Below are 19,335 nucleotides of genomic sequence, written 5' to 3' on the forward strand. Positions count from 1 at the left end.
ACCTGGCTGATATGCCCTGTACATCTGATCATCTTTTTACACATATGAATGGTAATTTTGATTAGGTTCTTGAATCTTTTTCACATCTGCTCTCAGAGATAGTGTCAACATCTTTGGAAAGAGGAGAGTAAGAAAACTGGCAAAGAACAGAGAAAAATGCTGATAGATGCTGAAGCATTTGACTATTAATATAGCTTAATATATTTGAAACTAATATTGAAATTAAAATAAAAACCTGAAATGCTTGTATTTCAGATGCTAAATCCATGTATCTCACAGAATTATGCCCATGCAAATCATGAAACATTTTTGCACAATTTCTACTTAAATTAATTTATACTATTAAAATATTCAATTGACTTTATAATAATCTGTTCTGTAGTTTCACTTATTTACATAAACAGAAAATATATTACATATTAGAATACCAAATTACTGTTTACTGCTTTACTATTTAGTAAAGTTATATATATGGCCAAGGCTGCATGCTATTTAGTAACACTATGAAAAACTCCCTAATTTAGTATTGGATAGTTACAAAGGGCACACAGCATTCAGGTTCATTGGGCTTGATATACAACTTTCTATTCATTGTTGAAAAGCAGCTTCCAGAAACAGCCACCAATTCTTCTATATTTCAAAATCTGTACTTTTTAAGGTTCCATTTTAATATGTGAAGCAATTTTTAACAACTCATTGGAAATTGTAATATATGGTTCACAGCAGATACTTCTCCTTGACTAAAGGCTCATTTCTCTTATTTGATAATTGCTGCAATTCTTTCCCTGAACCTAACCTAGAACCGATACATTTTAGCCAGCAATTAACCTACAAATTACTAATAAACAATTACTTTGATATTTAACACATTGATGTCCATGGAACTTGAGGTGCCTACTCTAGGTGGACCGGGTCTCAGATGCATACATGCGTATAGGTTTGCTGCTGCCCAGCTAACCATGATTTTTTGTGGATTCTGTATACTTCTGACATTTTGGACTATCTGCACTGGGTACCCCAAGTCTTTGGAAAAATACCATCAATGCAATATCTGCAAATTATTTGAAATTTAGTGGATAGATAAGCATAATAACACAATAACAAAACATAACATTCAATTATAATTTCCTTATAATTACTTATTATAAAGTCAATTATATTTACTTATAATTTATTACAGAAATGTAAAAGATAAAGTATTTATGTTTTGTAGAACAATACTGAAAGAATTAAACAGTAGTTAGCTAATTCAAGTATAATCCTTGAATATTGCCTTGATCAACAGTTGTACAAAATATAGGTTCTTTTCTTGGATTGGTGCAAAATACAAAGCTTTCACTACATGCTTATTGTTTCAGTTTCCCCAATTCTATTTAAAGTCATGGATCTTTATCATAATAGGTTATCATATAAGCGGCTTGATACTACCCCACAATTTCTCATACAAATTGCTGTCAATATTTTGGGGAAATGCTAAATATCAGTTCTTACCAAATTTAACTGTAACCATTTGCAAATACAGAATGGAACTTGAGCAGTATTCAAGCATGCAAACAATGCCACTGTTTCTCACTCACTGGTTACTTAAATATAAACAGTGTAAATTTGATAAATCAAAAAGTAATTGTAAGAAGCTAATGATAATTACACTAGCATCTCCAAGGGCGTGTATAATCATAACCTTCTTATTGACAATACTTGAAGTGCATTGTGGATGAAGCTTCTTGGCTCTTCTAACCTCACACCATGCCACAAGAGTTACATGCAACTGAAGAGGATGAGGAAAGGTCTACTGTAACTTATACTCATAAAAGGCCTATATGAAATAATTTATACAGTTTCAACTCAGTTTCTAGATGAATGGAAAACAGAAAATTGCATCAAACTTTATCTTTTTACTTCCAGTTATTCACTGAAAATGAAGAGCTTCACTAGTTTTGAAGGAAGTCCTGTTGCTTGTCTCCTGTTTGTTTTAAAGTGTTTAATTAGCTGTGACAACCTAGTGAGATGGCTTGATAAAATTTGAAAAGATTTACTTTTACAGAATAAGTTTTGCAACAGACTAACGTTATAAACAGATATAAAATTATTTAACTGTAAATAAATAATATGCAATATTGTAAAATAGTATTTATTAAATAGTATAGCTTGTTTGTAGCTAATGGAGATTTAATTTACACTTTACCCCTAAAAGACATCCAGTATTTGAAAATAGCTGCACTCAGGAAAATAATAGCCAGGACAAAATTTAAAAATAATATGCCAAAACATCTGCAACAATATACCAAAGTATGCTTCCCACCTAACATACATTAGGTTAGCCACTGTACCTTACTGTAATGGTTGAAAATGGTGTCAAAATGGTTGCTGTGATATGTCTCGTGTGGTAGTGTAGCATGTAGTGCTTGTCATCATCACTTTCAGCTTCCACCGCTGGCTAGCAGTCTTGCAAAAAGGAGAGCTGAATGTGCAAGTCTATCCCTGCCAGTACATAGCCTCTCCAACAGCAAGCCTCATTGCTGTTGGATGCTTGCGTGCCTCTTCACAGGCGACACACGGAATCTGAACTCCTTTCAGACTCATGTTGAATTACAGAGGACGGACAGTAGGTCTGGTCCCTACACATGTAGCACGCAGGCCCACAGGTGTGCGCAAACGCCTTGGTGCTCCTGAACCAGATCCCCAGTTTTGGGTACTAAGAAGCCTCACTGTCTTGTGAGCAGCCTTGGGAGAGACAAAGGCTATGGGAGTAAACCCAGACAGCAAATATGGAGTTGAGTCCCTAAGGAGCATGGACGTAAATGAACAACCTTCCAGCACCTCCTGCAGCCAAGCTGGTGCGAAATGTATTGCTTCATTAGTGTAGTCCAAAGGAAAACCTTTGAGGCGGAGAGAGAGAGATCTTGATGACTGGGCATCTCAGGACCTGTATACACTCTGTCCAGGCTTGTGATGATGATCATCATCATCACCCATCGTCCTTCGAGACAGATGGATGCCAACCACCACCACCACCAATGGTTGAAAATAATGGTCTTTTATTACTTTCTCAAGATTAATTTGAGATGGAAATAATCGATGGCCTTATCAGCAACATTTTATCACATTTGTCTGAATTATGTTGAATTATTATCCTTCACCATCCAAAAAGGTAGCAAGAATGTTACCTCATTCTATGCAGTGTCTCCTGATGTCTAATCAATTGCCATTTAGAAGCATCAAGAATATTATTTTTCGAAACAAAGCTTCATCAGCTGGCATTTAGCCTTAGAAATAAGCTTTTGGATGATTTTGTTTTGCATGCTCCACCATGAGAAAGTTGTTCCCATATATGCCCATAGGATTTGAATGTTTTAGACAAACTGATCAGCCAGAAGCAGTTTTAAAATAAGGAAATATTATTTTCTAATTATGTTTGATCTGGGCTTCGGAAGAATCAAGCAAAAATCCCATTCTCAAAAGTGGTTTCCGACTTGACTATGAAAGAAACTATTTAATATTATGCAGTAGTCCCATTTTTGGAATATAAACTATGGTTACATGATCATGTCTAGCTCACAGCAGCATATAAATGATAACAAAGCAGTACCATTGGGAGATCAAAAATTTCTACTTTTAGACTGCTTTCCTGTCCCATAATTTTGTAGTCTAGTCAATAAATGCAGAGGAAATTTCAGAAAAAAGATAGCACCTCACTTGCATGTCCTTATACTGTCTTCACTCTGATGCCTGCCTTTTCTGACTCCAGATTCCATCTGCAGCTATGCATGTCTTTTCTTCTCTTTTGCATTTTTCCTCTCCCAAATAACTTGGCCCTCTTCCTGCAGTTTGTCTGAAAGTACTTTAATTTTTTTTCTATAGGGAGAAGTGCTGTCGACGTTTTGGGCCGAGACCCTTCGTCAGGACTGATGAAGGGTTTCGGCTGGAAACGTCGACAGCACTTCTCCCTATAGATGCAGCCTGGCCTGCTGCGCTCCACCAGCATTTTGTGTGTGTTGCCTGAATTTCCGACATCTGCAGATTTCCTCGTGTTTAATTTTTTTTCTGCAGTTTATAAAACTGTTCAGAGTAGAACAAAATTTCTTTGCATACACAAACCCTAAAAAAATATATATTTAACTTCAAATCTATCTTTTTAACTTTCAAAGCTGTCTGAAGATGCTAACTGGTCAAATACTAAAATAATCAATCCATTCTGTGAAAGTGGATACCACTGCACACGATCAGTCAGGTTCTTTAATCTAAAATGGATTTAGTTAAACTGTGGCTGAAAATATCAAGCTCAAACATTTGGCCAAAACCATGAGCTCTTCAAATACACTATAACAACAGCAATAAAAGTATAAAATTCAATTTGCATTTTGTTTCAGTTTGTCTTCATTCTGAGTTTAGAAATTACTGTTGTTTAAAAAGAGGTAACTTTGAAAGGAAAATCCAAAAATATTTTGAGCAAATGCAGAGGTCCAATTAGAGCAACGAGTATCCAGATGCAGTACTTTAAATATAAATGCTGAAAAAATGCAGTAAGAGAAAGTGAAGGTGGACAGTAAAGTAGTAAATACCAACACAGGATTATTTTCAAAATGCAGATCTCTGCTCGTGTTCTGCATCTTTGCATATGAAAATCTGCTGTTGAATTAGGGTCAGGAACCAGGGGAAAACTAGATTAGGGAATAGAAATATCCAGTTTCTGTTTTAGACAAATGACAAAAAGTAGATGTGACCATGCACGGAAATAACAAAATATGGTATTTCCATCCCTCTGCCAATGTTGGCCATCCACAAGTAGTAACGTGTAATTACAGGAGATAAGCTTCTACAACAGAAAAATGGTAAAAATAAATTCAGGTATAGATTTTGACTTTTGGTTCTACAAAAGGAGGCAGGCAATTGAAACTGAAGGAATTGACTTTCAGCAGCACACTGTCACTATTTTTTAATGAATTAGGGCTGCTGACTGGGAACAAACTTATAGATAATTCATTAGTTCAGTTTAGGAAGCCTCCAAATGAGGTTAAAGAATATTTATTCTACTTCAGGGAAATTATGGGAATTATACCCACACAGGCAAACAGCACCTAGCTGATTCAAGGGCATCTCTTCTTAACAATATTGGAATCTGATTTCACAGATCTTTGCATTGACTGAAGGGTCCCAATTAATCCAGCCACCATTGATGAAGATGGGCTCAATCCTTGTCAAAGTGTCAATGTTATCAACATGTTTTTAGTACCAGCTGTTGAAATAGTGGATTTGCCTCAGCTTTAACCCAGTCACATTCTTAGCATCATGAGCTGATACATTCAAGCAAAAGAGAATTTCCTAAACCACTGCACTTGTCTATCTTCACTGGATGCTATTAATCTCTAGCTAGCTTTTTGGAGAATACTAGTCAAAAACCACTTTCTGCACCGACATGCTGGCAAAACTAGTGCCTAAAAATTCAATCCTGTTAGCAATTTCTTTCTCTGCATTAGTAACTGAAAATTATTATTTTCTCCTGAGTGAAACATGAAACTGTTTCTGGGTTGTTTCTCATTGTTCTGGGATTTCCTGGTGTGGCTCCCTCATGCACCTCAAAGCAATTCCAATGACAAAGGTACATGGGACAACATCATTCTCCAAGTAATCCTCATTTTAGGGTATTGTAGGATAACTCAGACATGCTGTCTCAGGAGCAGCCAACATTAAGCAACCAACTCTGATTACCAATGTTCACACCTTTGAGCCCAGTTTCCCATGCCTTAGCCACAGCACATGTTTAATTAAGCACATTGTGGATAGACATCCTTAATCCTACCTAGGAAGGGCATACAGGGTATAGACTTCTGATGCATTGACCAGAAATGAAGAATGCAGCAAATCATTGGCTTTCCACTACTGTGCCCATTTAACAGATGCTTATGTAAGCAACCATTTGTTGATTAGAAATGGCTATTGCAATTAGCATAATTTATGAATCACTGGTAGATGCTGATGAGAACATGCTGATCTCACTGTGCAGCACTTAGCTTATACTGATAGGTTACTGCAAGTGAGAGTAACAATGGTGAAGCATATATTTGAACTACCTTTAAAATTTCTGGCATAGTCTCTTGTAGTACTTTTTTTTGTACTTGATGCTTTGTTGCATCCCCTGTGACCATTTTCATAGCACATATTTTGTTTTAAATCCGTCCTGAGAGGTAGCTTATGCTATTATTTTGCAGAGGTTCATTGCCAATCCTGAGAACAATTTCATTTAAGGTATATAGGGAATGAAAACAAGAACAAACAAGTTGATGAATTACTAAACTATTGAACATCAAAAAGTTCCTTGAAAACTGTTGATTTTCTATAAAACTGAGGTCAGAGACCTGAAATGAAAACAATTTACTGAATGGAATAAAGTGTTGGACAGATTCAGGATATCCTTAAGTGCTTTACAATTAAGTATTTTTGAAGTACAGTCACTGTTATAATGAAGGAAGAACCACTGACAACACTGGCACAAGTTCACACAAACAGCAGCTTGGCAAAGTCTTCATTAATCTGTTTTAGTGTTACTTACTTTGGGAATAATATTGGTCAGGACACAGGAATAAATGTACTTTTAAAAACAGTGCCACATATTCCTTTCATCTTTACCTGAGAAAACAGTTAGGCCATTCGTTTAATATCTTATTTGAAAAATGGCACTTCCAAGTTGTGATGTTTATTCCAAAGCTGCTTGGAGTGTCAGTTTACAGACTTTTGCGAACAGATCTTTTGAATGACACTTAAATCCACGATCTACTGAGCAGGAGCCACAAGCAAGTACTTGATAAGTAATACATGTGAAAAATCAAAACTGTGTCCCTAACTTTCAATTTTGCATTTTCACATGTGTTCTGGCCTCAAGGTACAGTTCGCTTTTTACGAACATCACTTCCCGTACGCAAGCTGTGAGAGTTAATTTGGATTTCGTTTTGAAACACACAGTGGAAAGACATCTATCTTCATCCTCTCTTTATTTGCCCTTGAAATGGTAATATTTGAGTGTCATAAGTTATGTTAATATTGGTAAACATTTAGTAGATATACTTATCATTAAGGTATTGCTGCACTACGAGTTACTCTTGCACTACGCTGCACTACGAGTTACAACATAATTATGGAGAGTTATGTGTACTTATGTGTTAACCTTGGTTAACACTGATTGAGAGAATAATCCACAGTATTAGTATATTCAGGTGTGCAACAATTCTATATCGAATTTAACACATATTTTATTTAACTTTCTGCAGTTTCACAAGTAAGATCGCATTTCAGAATCCTGAAGGAGCTTCCATCTCAAGTGACTTTTGAGAAGGCGTTTGGCCCACTGCATAGCTTTGTATATCTGCACTGAGAGGGCAGCAGAACGTGCATGAACATTAAATCATCTGGGTTATCATTCCATAACTTCTGGGAGATGCAATCAGAATAATTTAACCTGGCAAAGTAAAACTTAAGAATAGATACCACAGGAAGATGGCCTTAATTAAGAATAATCATGATTAATTATATAAAATATTAGAGACAAAGATTATACAGAAACAAAATGCACCTAAATGTTAGATTTTGACAGTTAGGATTGACAAGAATTAGTTCTGATGGATTGAATGTCCATTTTCATTCATCCCTAGTGTATATTATGGGACTACAGTAAGTTTACATTTAATTAAAGCTGTCATAAGCCCACCATAAATTGATCTGTGAGAAACAAGCAGATGAACGGCAGATAAAGGAGTGTGCCAAATGGATAATGGGAAATTAGGTAGAGTGCAAATGTTAGAAAGTCAGTCTGGAAAAGTGAACACACAAAGTAATTTTCCCCATAAGCTTAAAATTTCCAATCACAAAAATATTGTGATTAATCAAATCCATTACATATGGAACAGCACTGCACACTACAAATGTAACACAAAAACTACATTTAGATTTCAATTGAAGTGCCTCATTTGCTTTTAGAAATAGAAACTAGAAAAACGACTAACAATTTGAAAGAATCTGGTTTCAGTTGTATATTAACCTCAGTGGAATCCTAGAAAGCACATTTCAGGAATGATTTACATGAAGTACACTCTAATTTTTTTCACATAGCTTCAGAAAAAAGATACCTTGCCATTGGAAAAAATCATAATAGAGCAATTTTGTGATCATTTCTAGGTGTCTTAACATGCATTAACAAATTTCACTCCTGACTTCATTTACATTAACAACTTTCTTGCAGAATGAAATTCCTCCAAATTATATAAACCATAATACAATGCCAAAAATTTAAATCCAGTGAGATGTTCAATTGGTTTTCTGTAAAATTCTTTTTATTCATTCACCAAATATCATGCTTTACTAACCCCATTTCACTTGAAGCAGCACTTAGAAAGCCAACAAATTGCATTCTTGACTTCACCAGGATCTGTGAGTTGTTTTCAATTTTAAATACAGCTTATAACTGTACCTTTGCTTGTGACGGTCGTTCTCAGCTTCTGAGGCTCATGGTCATTACAGACTGCTGCTGATTTCTGCCACATTACATTTTAATGCTCACTATTGCAAAAGGAGCTCATTCAAACACCACATTCAGGAATAGAAGACTTCATCATTTCCTCCCATTCAGAAGGACAGATAGAACCAGGCATTCAATGATTACATTCATGTGTAGCAGATTTCTCACAGAAAACTCCATGACAACTTCTGATCAGCAACACCTAGCTAAAACACTGTAAAGTGTCTGTGGTCACAACACACAAAAGAATATACTTTTGCTGGCACTGTTCTTTATCAATCTATTCAGGCACTACTAATCTGCCAGGAACAAGCTCCCAACACTCCATTCACCTGTTACCAAATGCCCTCATTATTGACATTATTACAGCATTCACTCTATAATTGAAAGAATTCATATGAAATTCTCACATGCCCATCCATTAGTTGGCTGCAGCGATCACAGCTGTGAGGTTAATATAGGTAGCTGTGAGAACTTTTAATAGATCATTACTGTACGCCACATTGAAACAACACAGTCCAGCATTACACAGAGAAACCTGAGAATGCTGTTTTATTTTAATCTTGCAACTAAAGACCATGCTCCTTATAGGATTTTGTCAAACAGAATCAGGGCCAGTTAAAAATACTATTCTAAATCTATTAGAAGACACTACGACTTAGGCCAAGGCTATTCCATTTGCAGTTTGTCCAAGTGCCATCCTTTAAAATCTTAGTTAAGTTCTGATCCCAGAAAAAAATAGCTTGATCAAGTAACGATATATAATTCTATATGTATTGATACCTAAATGCATTTGTCTTTAAGTGCTTTAATTTTTCTATGTTTTGAGCTCTGCATTCATGTGGTTTCTGGTCTACAATCATTAATGCGTAAGTATTAATATTCAGACAACATTGATGATTATATTAAATGGCACATTATTCACAATACTTTTCTATGGTACCAGAATTTTCCCACCTTTTCAGAATTGCAACTTAACTGAAAAATTGAATTATAATACAATTGCACTGGAGCTGGAAGCTAAAATTAAATTACATCGACCCAGAGGAGGTGCAAAGAGAACTGAAGTTAAAAAAGCTAATTGCTTTATCAAAAATAAATCACCATAAGTGTATATGATGCATCACTAGGAATGCTCAATCTGTAGTGACCAGCTACAAGCTGTGCAACATAATTCAACAGCTCCTCCTCCACCTCTAGATGGAGCTTTATAAATTTCACTTCACTACTGCTCAACCACCATTAAGTAGATTCTCGGAATTCACAATCCAGTCTTAATAGATCTTTTAGTCTGGGTGCCTTCACAGACTATACACATTTATAATAGAATGATAAAATTCATATGACGATTTCAATGTTATTATTAATTGACACATATTTTCTTAACAACCTCAACCAGTTCCAAATGTGACCTCATATGTGAGTCAAGAGCTTGAAAACACAAATATATTGATTTTAAGCATACACCTAGTTGCATAATATTCTCATTTCCATAACTTCTGTTCCATGATTATGCTCATTTTCTTTCCAGTTAGTGCTACAACTGCTGCAGAAACAAGTCAGAACCTGATCTCAATGCTGTGATAGACTAATAAACTCAAATTATCATTGATCATTGTAGCAGAACTGTTCTAAATAACAATGACCACTATAAAATGAACATGTCATACAATTTTATGGAATAAATTTATAAAAGCACAAAGCCGTTATATAACTCTGGTCACTGCTACAATAAAGCAGAAAAAGTCATTAAAAATGTCCTTTACAAACACATTATGTCATTTAACCATAACTGATAAGTCTTTAGTTACTCAACTTCAATCAGCATTAAATTAAAACTGTTGTGAACATGAGAGAAACAGCTGTGAAAATTATCTTTCACATTTCATTATATTCAACACTTGGCGCTTCACCCCATCGTGCAGTAATATACCTGAAAACTGAAATTACATAAAATTTCTTCAGAGGAGGCAAGCAGAGAAGTGGTGAATTTAAAAAATGTTGAGGTGAGCCAATTAAAATATTGATAGTCTTGATCACAATCAATGACAGTGAAAACAGTTCAATTACAAAAGTACAGCCTATACACAAAGTAGCCATGTTTGTTCTGTGATCTGGGCAGTACGATTCATTCATCCCCCATAAAATACATGAATGGAAGAAAAGAGAAGTCATGAATAAAAGATCAGAGGAACAAATGTAGGGCATACTGTATGAATGAAAGAAGACTAAAAAAATTAAGTATTTAGTAGGAATCAGTAAATTCACAAAATTATTTTAAAATCTAATAGTATAAGTCCTTTGCTGAAATACCTAAAAAAAAACAACTGTCTATGAATACAAATGGACAACTCATTTTTAAATCTATGAAATGCTCACCAATTAGCTAGTCAATCAGAAAATCATGTTGAAAAGCCATAAATTGTTGCCTTGTACAACCTCTACAGTTATAAAGGTATTCTAACACACACATTGACAAACACTTTAATTGTTCAACTCTATCGAGCTTCAATAATTTGCCTGAAATTAGCATATTACATAAGGTTATTCCACAGCAATTTTTCTACTCATCTTCTATCAATGTAAGTTTGAACAATCTGTTCGAGGTTTTGCTCCTCTCTCAAAATGGGATTGCAATACCTTTAGATTTTGCTGGTCGATATGTTCTCAATAAGTTGCCAATTATGGCAAAGATTTTTTTTAAAGTACGTGCAATGTGCTCTTTAAAAAATCCTGAAATAAATAGCACAATCTATAAAAATAGCACAAGTTGCAAGCTACTAAAAGTGAAATTATTCAGGATATATCAATCTATTTTGTGCACTTTTAACAAACTTAGTAAGGAGTCTTTACTGTTTTTTGGTGGGTCAGGAGAGGGTTGGTTGAAAGAGACGTGGAGTTGGCTTAAATATTTTTGCTCAAGGACAAGCATCCTGAAATAAATCCCTATGACTTGGCAAGGTCTGCAGAACTGTGGTTGCCATGACAAGCCAATTAGTATGCCATGCACAAAACAGCTGAATTACTGCATCTCTAAGGCTTCCTGTTTAGATTAGAGCAGGTTATCTGCTTGGGTGTGGAATAAATGAGCTTACCAAAGAAAAGCAATATAACTAAAATCATATAGTGACAAACAGAGGGTACTGAGACTCAGTAATAATAAAATACAACTGAGTGGGGAAAACATAAAAACAATAGCCGTTAAAAACAGAAACACATTGCTCATGGGAAACCAGATTATTTGCACCCAAATAAATTTTGGTTATTATGGTTAAAACTTAAAATAATCTTTAATTGCCTTTGAAGAAGTTATAAGCTCATTCCTTAAACTTCAAAACTATTTTGCATCATTTTTGGCCACAAGACTGACAACGTCAAAGTTGGCAATTTTATTGAAAGTTACTAAAAAAATTAAAATTTTTAAAAAGCATCTAATATTTTGTCTAATCCAATAAGCTATGGTTTAAATATTTTGCTTAATTGTATTTTACTTTATTAACCATAAAAATCTTTTGTCTAAAATATTATGATTTTTTAAAATTCTAATTGTTTTACATTTTATTTTGTACATAGCTTGCCTTTTTGCAAGGTTCCACTTATTTCCTTCAACCTCTGACAACTGAATGATTATACATTGTTTCATTTTAACTATGAAAGAATTTGGAAGGAATCTGGTTTTATTTTAGGCATCTTTAAAATCCCAGGGCCACTGGTATTAAAACTACAGCTAGTCTCAACTGATGGTTAAACGTCCTTTGAATTTAAAACAAAAAATGGTTATCAAATTAAATACGGAATGGAATATTATGAATATGGAATAGTAACAGATTATTGGTTTCATGCAGTGTTTAAGTACTAAGAAAGGGAAATTAACTTCTGTAGTACTACACTGTTAACAGGAAATGTTACTCCCTAAAGCATAAAGTCAGGACTGCACTGAAAACTCCACGATGCACAGCAGTAATTCCAACAAAGCCTTCAAATCAGGCATCTTTAACTTTAGTAAAATATTGAGAAAAGGGGAAACACTACAGATTGTCAGTGTGTTGACATAATTTTAAATATGATTATCAGCATAGCAGTCCTAAATATTTATGCTCCTTCATGCTACAGTGTTTTATCTTGAATTATTACACAAGGGTCTCAACAGTATATTTTAAGCCAAAAAAACACAACCATCCATTTAACATGCTAAACATAACTGCAGTGAATTTAAATGAGAGAAGCTGGATTAACAAACTGTTTTAAACTGCTAAAGCTGTGCTGGCAGCATTAAGCTGCTTAAGTTTCCACTGCTAAAAATATCACAATATTCTTAGCTTTGGCATACCTCAGAAAGCAGTATGATATCACATAGCTATCTAGTGCTGACAAATAACCAGCCCGAGCTGAATAAACAGGTCCCTGAAATAACCACTTGCAAACAAATTAAGGTTAGCACCATTTAACAATTGTACTAATGACAAATTCCTGAAAAATTATGGTCATACTGAAAAATTAATTTCTTGTGATAGCCTTTAAAAGTAAATCTATCAATACTTGCAATGAAGTTACTACAACTTAAGTTATAACTTACTTCAAAAACAGCATTTCATTACCACATTTCTGATTGATTTGTCATTTCTAATTATTATGTCATTCACGATATAACATATATGGTAAAAAAAGAAAGCACCACCGTTAGCGCTGTCTGATTTAATGTTATTATTTGAAATATTTTGCAGATACTGAAGTAACTACCAATAAGATAAATCATCGTGCTTACCTGAGGTTGGCATTGTGTGTATCCGATTTTGTGGCAACAGTTCGAGGGGCTGCTCTCGTCCAGATACACCATCTGAGGAAAAACACGATTCAGTTTCATATATAGTCTGTAACATCTTTTTCAGGCGAGGCACTGTGGGCTTCAGTAACATGGCAAAATCATCAAACACAATAGTTTTGAGATCTTCTTTACAATTATTAAAACTTCTAAGCTGGTGAGTATAGTTTTATCCACTAAATGTTGCTGCTGGAAGCAGGACATAAAAAACCCCAGATTCTTTTTAACATAGTCAAGCCTGGTGAAATGCACAGTGGAACAAACATCCTAATTAACATTGAGATTTTCAGCCGTTATAGCAAATGGTCATCTTCCTTTGAGCAAGGGATGCATGCAACCATCATGGCTAGATGGGGAAAGCCTTTTACCAAAAAAGAACCTTAAGTGTACTGACAGATGCTATTCAGTTTGAAAATATTAATCCTCTCACTGTCAATGATTGCATGCAACCATACAAGCTACCTAAAGTAATGAAAGCTGGCACATTTACATACAAGTTAACAATAATACAGCCTGAAGCAGACTGAAATAGAATGATAGGAGGGGTCAGCTATAAATAGGTCATGCATGCTCAGGGAACAAGGAACATGCATACAAACACAGGCAACCAATCAGCTATGATAGTGTTTCCAAACTTGTGCACACTTTTAACATGAACATTATTATCAAGAGTAACTTAATTTTTCTGTGCATTGCTTAAATACAGTAACATTAATTTACAAAAAGCATTAAAATAACATTAAAATACAAAAAGCTATACAGAAGCTACAACATAACAGAAGAAACTCTAATGTAATTTAAAATGTGCTTAAATGTTCATTTGATTACTTATGTGTTAAAAAAACAAAATCAGTCAGGTCCAAACATCTGTATATAAATAATAGTTCTTCTGGATCCCACAATTACATTAAAGCTTTCTGAAGAGACTAGTATATATGTCGACCCTAACAGCAACTATTTCCTTTGGAGCTGTAGAGGGGTGAAGAGGGGCAAGAAAAATGTCTTCATACTTGAAGTGTTAAACTTCAACAGTGTGGCAATTTAAAACAAATTGGAAGACTACAGGGCTTTGATAAAAGTAAACAACTGCTGAACCCACGAGAGGATTATATTGTTTTTCCAGAAGTCCTGAATTAACACATTTAACCATTAACCTATAATGGGGTTAGTGCACCTTCTAAACATGCTGCTGAGAATTCCAAATTCCAATACTTGTATTTATCCATTTGATTTTGTTAACTTTATCTGTTTAAAATTCAAGAACAGTTCATAAATCCCAAGCAAAACTTGTATTTACTCTATGTTTTTTGACGAATACAATGAAAAAAGGTAAATACGGAAGATGAAATGTATGCACATTATTGCTCTTCCAACTAAATCATATTTGCAATACTCTTTCATATTTTGCAATATTTGCAATATTTCTGTCATTGACCATACAACTAGCAATCTGACTGCATATATATAGACTATTTAAAATTAACAAAGTATACAACCAAACACTGATTGCAAATCTGAGGCACATTCACCAAAGGGCAGCTTTGTAATGCATGATACCTGTCCTCAATTTGTTTTGAAGAGTGCATCCTTAACTAGTTAGTGCATAGCTTGGGTATTAATATTATACCTATAGATCTGTCTAAAGCACACTTAAGTGCAAAAGAATGTATCATGCATTGATAGTAAGATCACTGGAAGAACACAATACTCCAGCCTCTCAAACTGTAGCTGCTTATCTACATTGTCAGCTGCTTCTATCTCTAAATATTATAGCAAGTTGACATCAGACAAAAAATGTTTCTGTAGTCATTTGAGTTTTGCATTCTTCATGTTATAAGCACATTCTCTCTGATGCAAAATACATACCAACAGCAACATAGGCACGCTGTTGTGAAAGTGCACTTGACTACATACAATGCAGAAGTACGAAGTGCCTCCTCCACAAGTATCTATCTTACATAACAGTGATTCCACTAATTAGAGTGGGTAGTTTCAGGTTGAACTATAAAAAGCTCAAGAATATTTTCAAGTGGAAAAATACTGCAAAAGTATTGTTGAAGAACTTGTATAAACAGTGTAATAAGTGCCTTCTGGCAACACGTGGATGACATGGATCCAATTATTTTCGTCAGTCTTACACCCACGCTAAACTACAAATAGCCACAGTAAATGCCTCTTCTGCAGGCGAAATTGTATATAGCTTTATTCCCTGTTATTAACACCTTCTTGCACAGTCCTGTTGTGTTTACTAAAAAGCTCTGAGAATTAAAGCATCACTGCTGTGATGTTTAAGTCCCCTGTCCATTAAAAATTAAAATGTTTTCCAAAGAACATTGGGGCTTTTATTTAACTGCACTGTAGTCGTCTCTAAATCAAAACAAAAATCTTGCACATATCCCAAAATTGAAATAAATATTGATACACAAACAATAACTCCAGGACCATTTTGCACCCTCTCAAGGTTGAAACAGTGTTGATGATAACTCATAAATTGACAATATCATTTGTTTAATCAACCAAAAGTACATAATAGTCTGCAATAAAATATAAATTATGAAGTATTCAAAATCCAATACACAAAATAAAAAATGTCTAACTCACATCTTATGAAAAGAACTGAACAATCATTTGAAATGCTCCACTGAAAACTGTGGGGATTAATATAACATCAAATTATGTTGTGTGTTGTGAAAATGAGTGAATAGTTGTACCGATTTTTATTCTGCATTGTATGATACTGTTCTTCAGTGATAAATATACAGTTTTGAAAACCTGAAATGAAGTACTAGGAAAAAATCTTATTTATTTTAAATCAGAAGGAATATATAATGATAGCTAGGATTCTCTATCTAAAATGACAGCATCATATTCCCGAATTTTCCCAAGTTTTGACTCCATTGTGCTTATATTTACAAGCCAGGTCTTTAACAGCAATACATTCCGTAATATTATTCACTCCACCTCACTCACTGCCAAATTGTGATGCTGTTTCTGGTTACAAATCCATCCCAATGAAGAAAATATCATAAGTTTATTTGGCCCTTGTAACCAATGAGATGACAATTGAGGCACGCCCAAGTATTTCTCAGAGTATCTCATTACATTAAGAACCCTGTGATCATGATTTGTGCATAAACTATGAGGGCCACATTAAGCTTTACTGTCTTTAACTTCCTTTTTCCAAAAACTATATACTAAATGAGGATTATGTAAGAAAGTCGATTTTTCTTGACCATCAATCAACTTAAAGCTAAGATAAAATGGGCAGAAGTTTAGCAGATATATAGAGATCTTGAAGCTTTTTTTTAAACCACTGATAACTGTTCAACTATTAAAATGACTTTAACACTCACCATCTATGTTGCCACTGCTTCTTCATCATCCTCTTAAGCTAATTGTAAATGTCAAATTTCTTCCCCAATTCTCAAACTCTAACTTTAACCTACCTAAGAGACCTAAGATAACCATCCAAAGACTTTCCTAACATGCATGCCAATGTTGTAAATCTTCATAAAAATATTGCTTATTTTCATTACTTGATTGCTATGATATTCATAGTGCCATGTAATGGTGAAAAAGATAGAAAATTCCAGAAATGGTGCAGACCCAAAACATTGATAGTTTCTCTTTCCACAGATGTTGCCTAACCTGCTGTTTTTCTAACATTGTTTGCTTTTGTTGCAGATTTCAAAGTTCAAAGTAAATTTTATTATCAGAGTGCATACATGTCACCACATACAACCCTGAGATTATTTTTCCTGATATACTCAGCAAATCTATAGAACAGTAACTGTACACAAGATCAATGAAGGAGCAAGAGCATGGAAGACAACAAGCTGTGCAAATAGAAATATAAATAAATATTAATAAATAACAAGAGCACGAAATAACAAGATGAAGAGTTCTTAAAATGAAATCATTGATTGTGGGAACACCAGAAATAGAATGTTTAGTTATCCTCTTTTGTTCAAGAGCATGATGGTTAAGGAGTAGTAACTGTTCCTGAACCTGGTGGTCTGAGATTTCCAGCGTTAACAGTTAAAAAAAAATATTCTTCATATTAGTAAAAGCTTTCACACAAGTGCAGGCACAAAAAGAAGTAAGATTAGAACAATGTGTGTAAATGCTGATGAGGCACCTCATTACATTTTGGAGCTCAACACTGCATCTGAGGTCTTTTCTTAACTTCACTTAATGGAACATATCTGTACAGCAGGGAGGACCTCCTTCCAGTATAATTTGAAGTGAATATCAACTACACTGCAGTTAAGGTGCTAATTATTTCTACTGGATGTTGCTAAATTCTACAAATACTTGACCTGTTTGGAATTCTATTACTGTAAGTTGCTGAAATGAAAAAGCACTGCATCTTTATTCTCTTCAATCACTTTTTAGTGGGCTAGAGATATTGCAAGCAGTTGCATATTTGGAGGTGAGTGAGCGCAAGATTTTTAAAGTGAGTAGGGCCTTTTGGAACTTTTCTCCAATGGCAAAGTGCCTGTAAAAAATGAGGTTTAAGCGGGGTTGACACTGTGCGGGTGGGCCAGCGATAGAGCAGAGAGCACGAGGTTTTGGTTCAAAAAGTTTTGGTGAGAAGAGGCAGCAGCTTAAGGTAAATTTCTTTATCTGTTTACTAGTGCATAGCTGGTGCAGTGAGAATGCATATAGGGTCAGTGGGGTGTTCTTCACGTCAGGTGTGAGAGGCTGTGGGAGACCTCCAGTCTCCCTGGTATCTACACCTCTGTGAAATGCATCCAATTACAGGTCCTTATGGGTCGTCTTAGTGACTGGAGCTACAGCTGGATGACCTGCAGCTCATATGAGAGAAAGAGGAGGTTACAGATAAGAGCTACAGGGAGTCAGTCACACCTTAGGAGCAGGAGGCAAGTAGAATGGGGGTAGAAATTGTTCTGTGTCCAGAAAGGATCTCTGACACAATATGTAGACAAGCCAACTAGAGGAGAAGTCACACTGGATCTGGTGATAGGCAATGAACTAGGTAAGGTGTCAGATCTCTCAGTGAGTGAGCATTTAGGAGACAGTGATCACAACATCCCAACTTTTACCTTAGTCTTGGAGAAGGAAAGGAGCAGATGATATGGAAAAGTATTTAATTGGGGGAGGAGGAATTATGATGCTATTAGGCAGGAACTTGCGAGCAGAAATTGGGAATGTATGTACTCAGGAAAATGCACAACAGAAGTCTGGAGGTTGTTTAGGGAGCACTTGCTTGGTGTTTTGGATAAATATGTCATATTAATCCAGGGAAAGGATGGTACGGTGAAGAAACCACAGTTGACAAGAGAGGTGGAACCTTTAGTCAAGAAGAAGAACAAAGCTTACTTAAGGTTTAGAAAACAAGAATCATACAGGGCTCTAGAAAGTAGCCAAGGAAAAACTGAAGAATGGACTGAGAGCTAGAAGGGTGCACGAGAAGTCCTTGGCAAGGAGATTTAAGGAAAACCCCAAGATGTTCTACATGCATGCTAACAAGGGGATAACTAGACTGAGGGTAGGACCAATCAGGGATAGAAGAGGAAAAGTGCCTGGAGTTGGAGGAGGCAAATATGAGAATTTGAAGAAGCATACTCTGATTAGGGATAGTCAAAAATGCCTTTGTGAGGGGCAGGTATTGCCTCACAAGCCAGATTAAATTCTTTGAGGACATAACAAAACACATTTGTGAAGGTCGAGCAGTGGATGTGACGTCCATGGGTTTTACTACGGCATTTGATAAGGTTCCCCATTGTATGTTCATTCAGAACATCAGGAGGCATGGGCTCCAGGGAAGTTTGGCTGTGCTAATTCAGAATTGGCTTGCCCATAGAAGGCAGATGGAGCGAATTCTGCCTGGAGACTGATGACCAATAGTGTCTTACATAAGGAAGTGGAGGGGTAGGATAGTAAGTTTGCAGATAACACAAGGTTGGTGGAGTTGTGGATAGTGTAAAAGATTGTTGTAAGTTACAACAGGACATTGACAGGATGCAGACCTGGGCTGAGC

The 19,335-nt window shown here is 35.3% G+C and overlaps 1 protein-coding gene across 14 annotated transcripts in view; it reads right to left on the bottom strand.

Annotated features, from left to right (window-relative positions):
• Positions 1–19,335, bottom strand: part of hdac5 (histone deacetylase 5) — a 334,015-nt gene that overhangs the window by 144,041 nt on the left and 170,639 nt on the right. For 9 of the 14 annotated variants that reach the window (XM_059956583.1, XM_059956578.1, XM_059956582.1 and 6 more), the window contains one exon: positions 13,275–13,346. The exons of 1 other annotated variant lie outside the window; for it this stretch is intronic. In XM_059956583.1, coding sequence (XP_059812566.1) covers positions 13,275–13,346 — 72 coding nt within the window. Of the gene's footprint in view, positions 1–13,274; positions 13,441–19,335 lie in introns of those variants that run through there. 4 more of the 14 variants (XR_009509038.1, XM_059956576.1, XM_059956577.1 and 1 more) reach the window with 1 other exon arrangement.

The sequence above is a fragment of the Hypanus sabinus genome, chromosome X1, assembly GCF_030144855.1.
Source record: "Hypanus sabinus isolate sHypSab1 chromosome X1, sHypSab1.hap1, whole genome shotgun sequence".
NCBI lineage: Eukaryota > Metazoa > Chordata > Chondrichthyes > Myliobatiformes > Dasyatidae > Hypanus > Hypanus sabinus.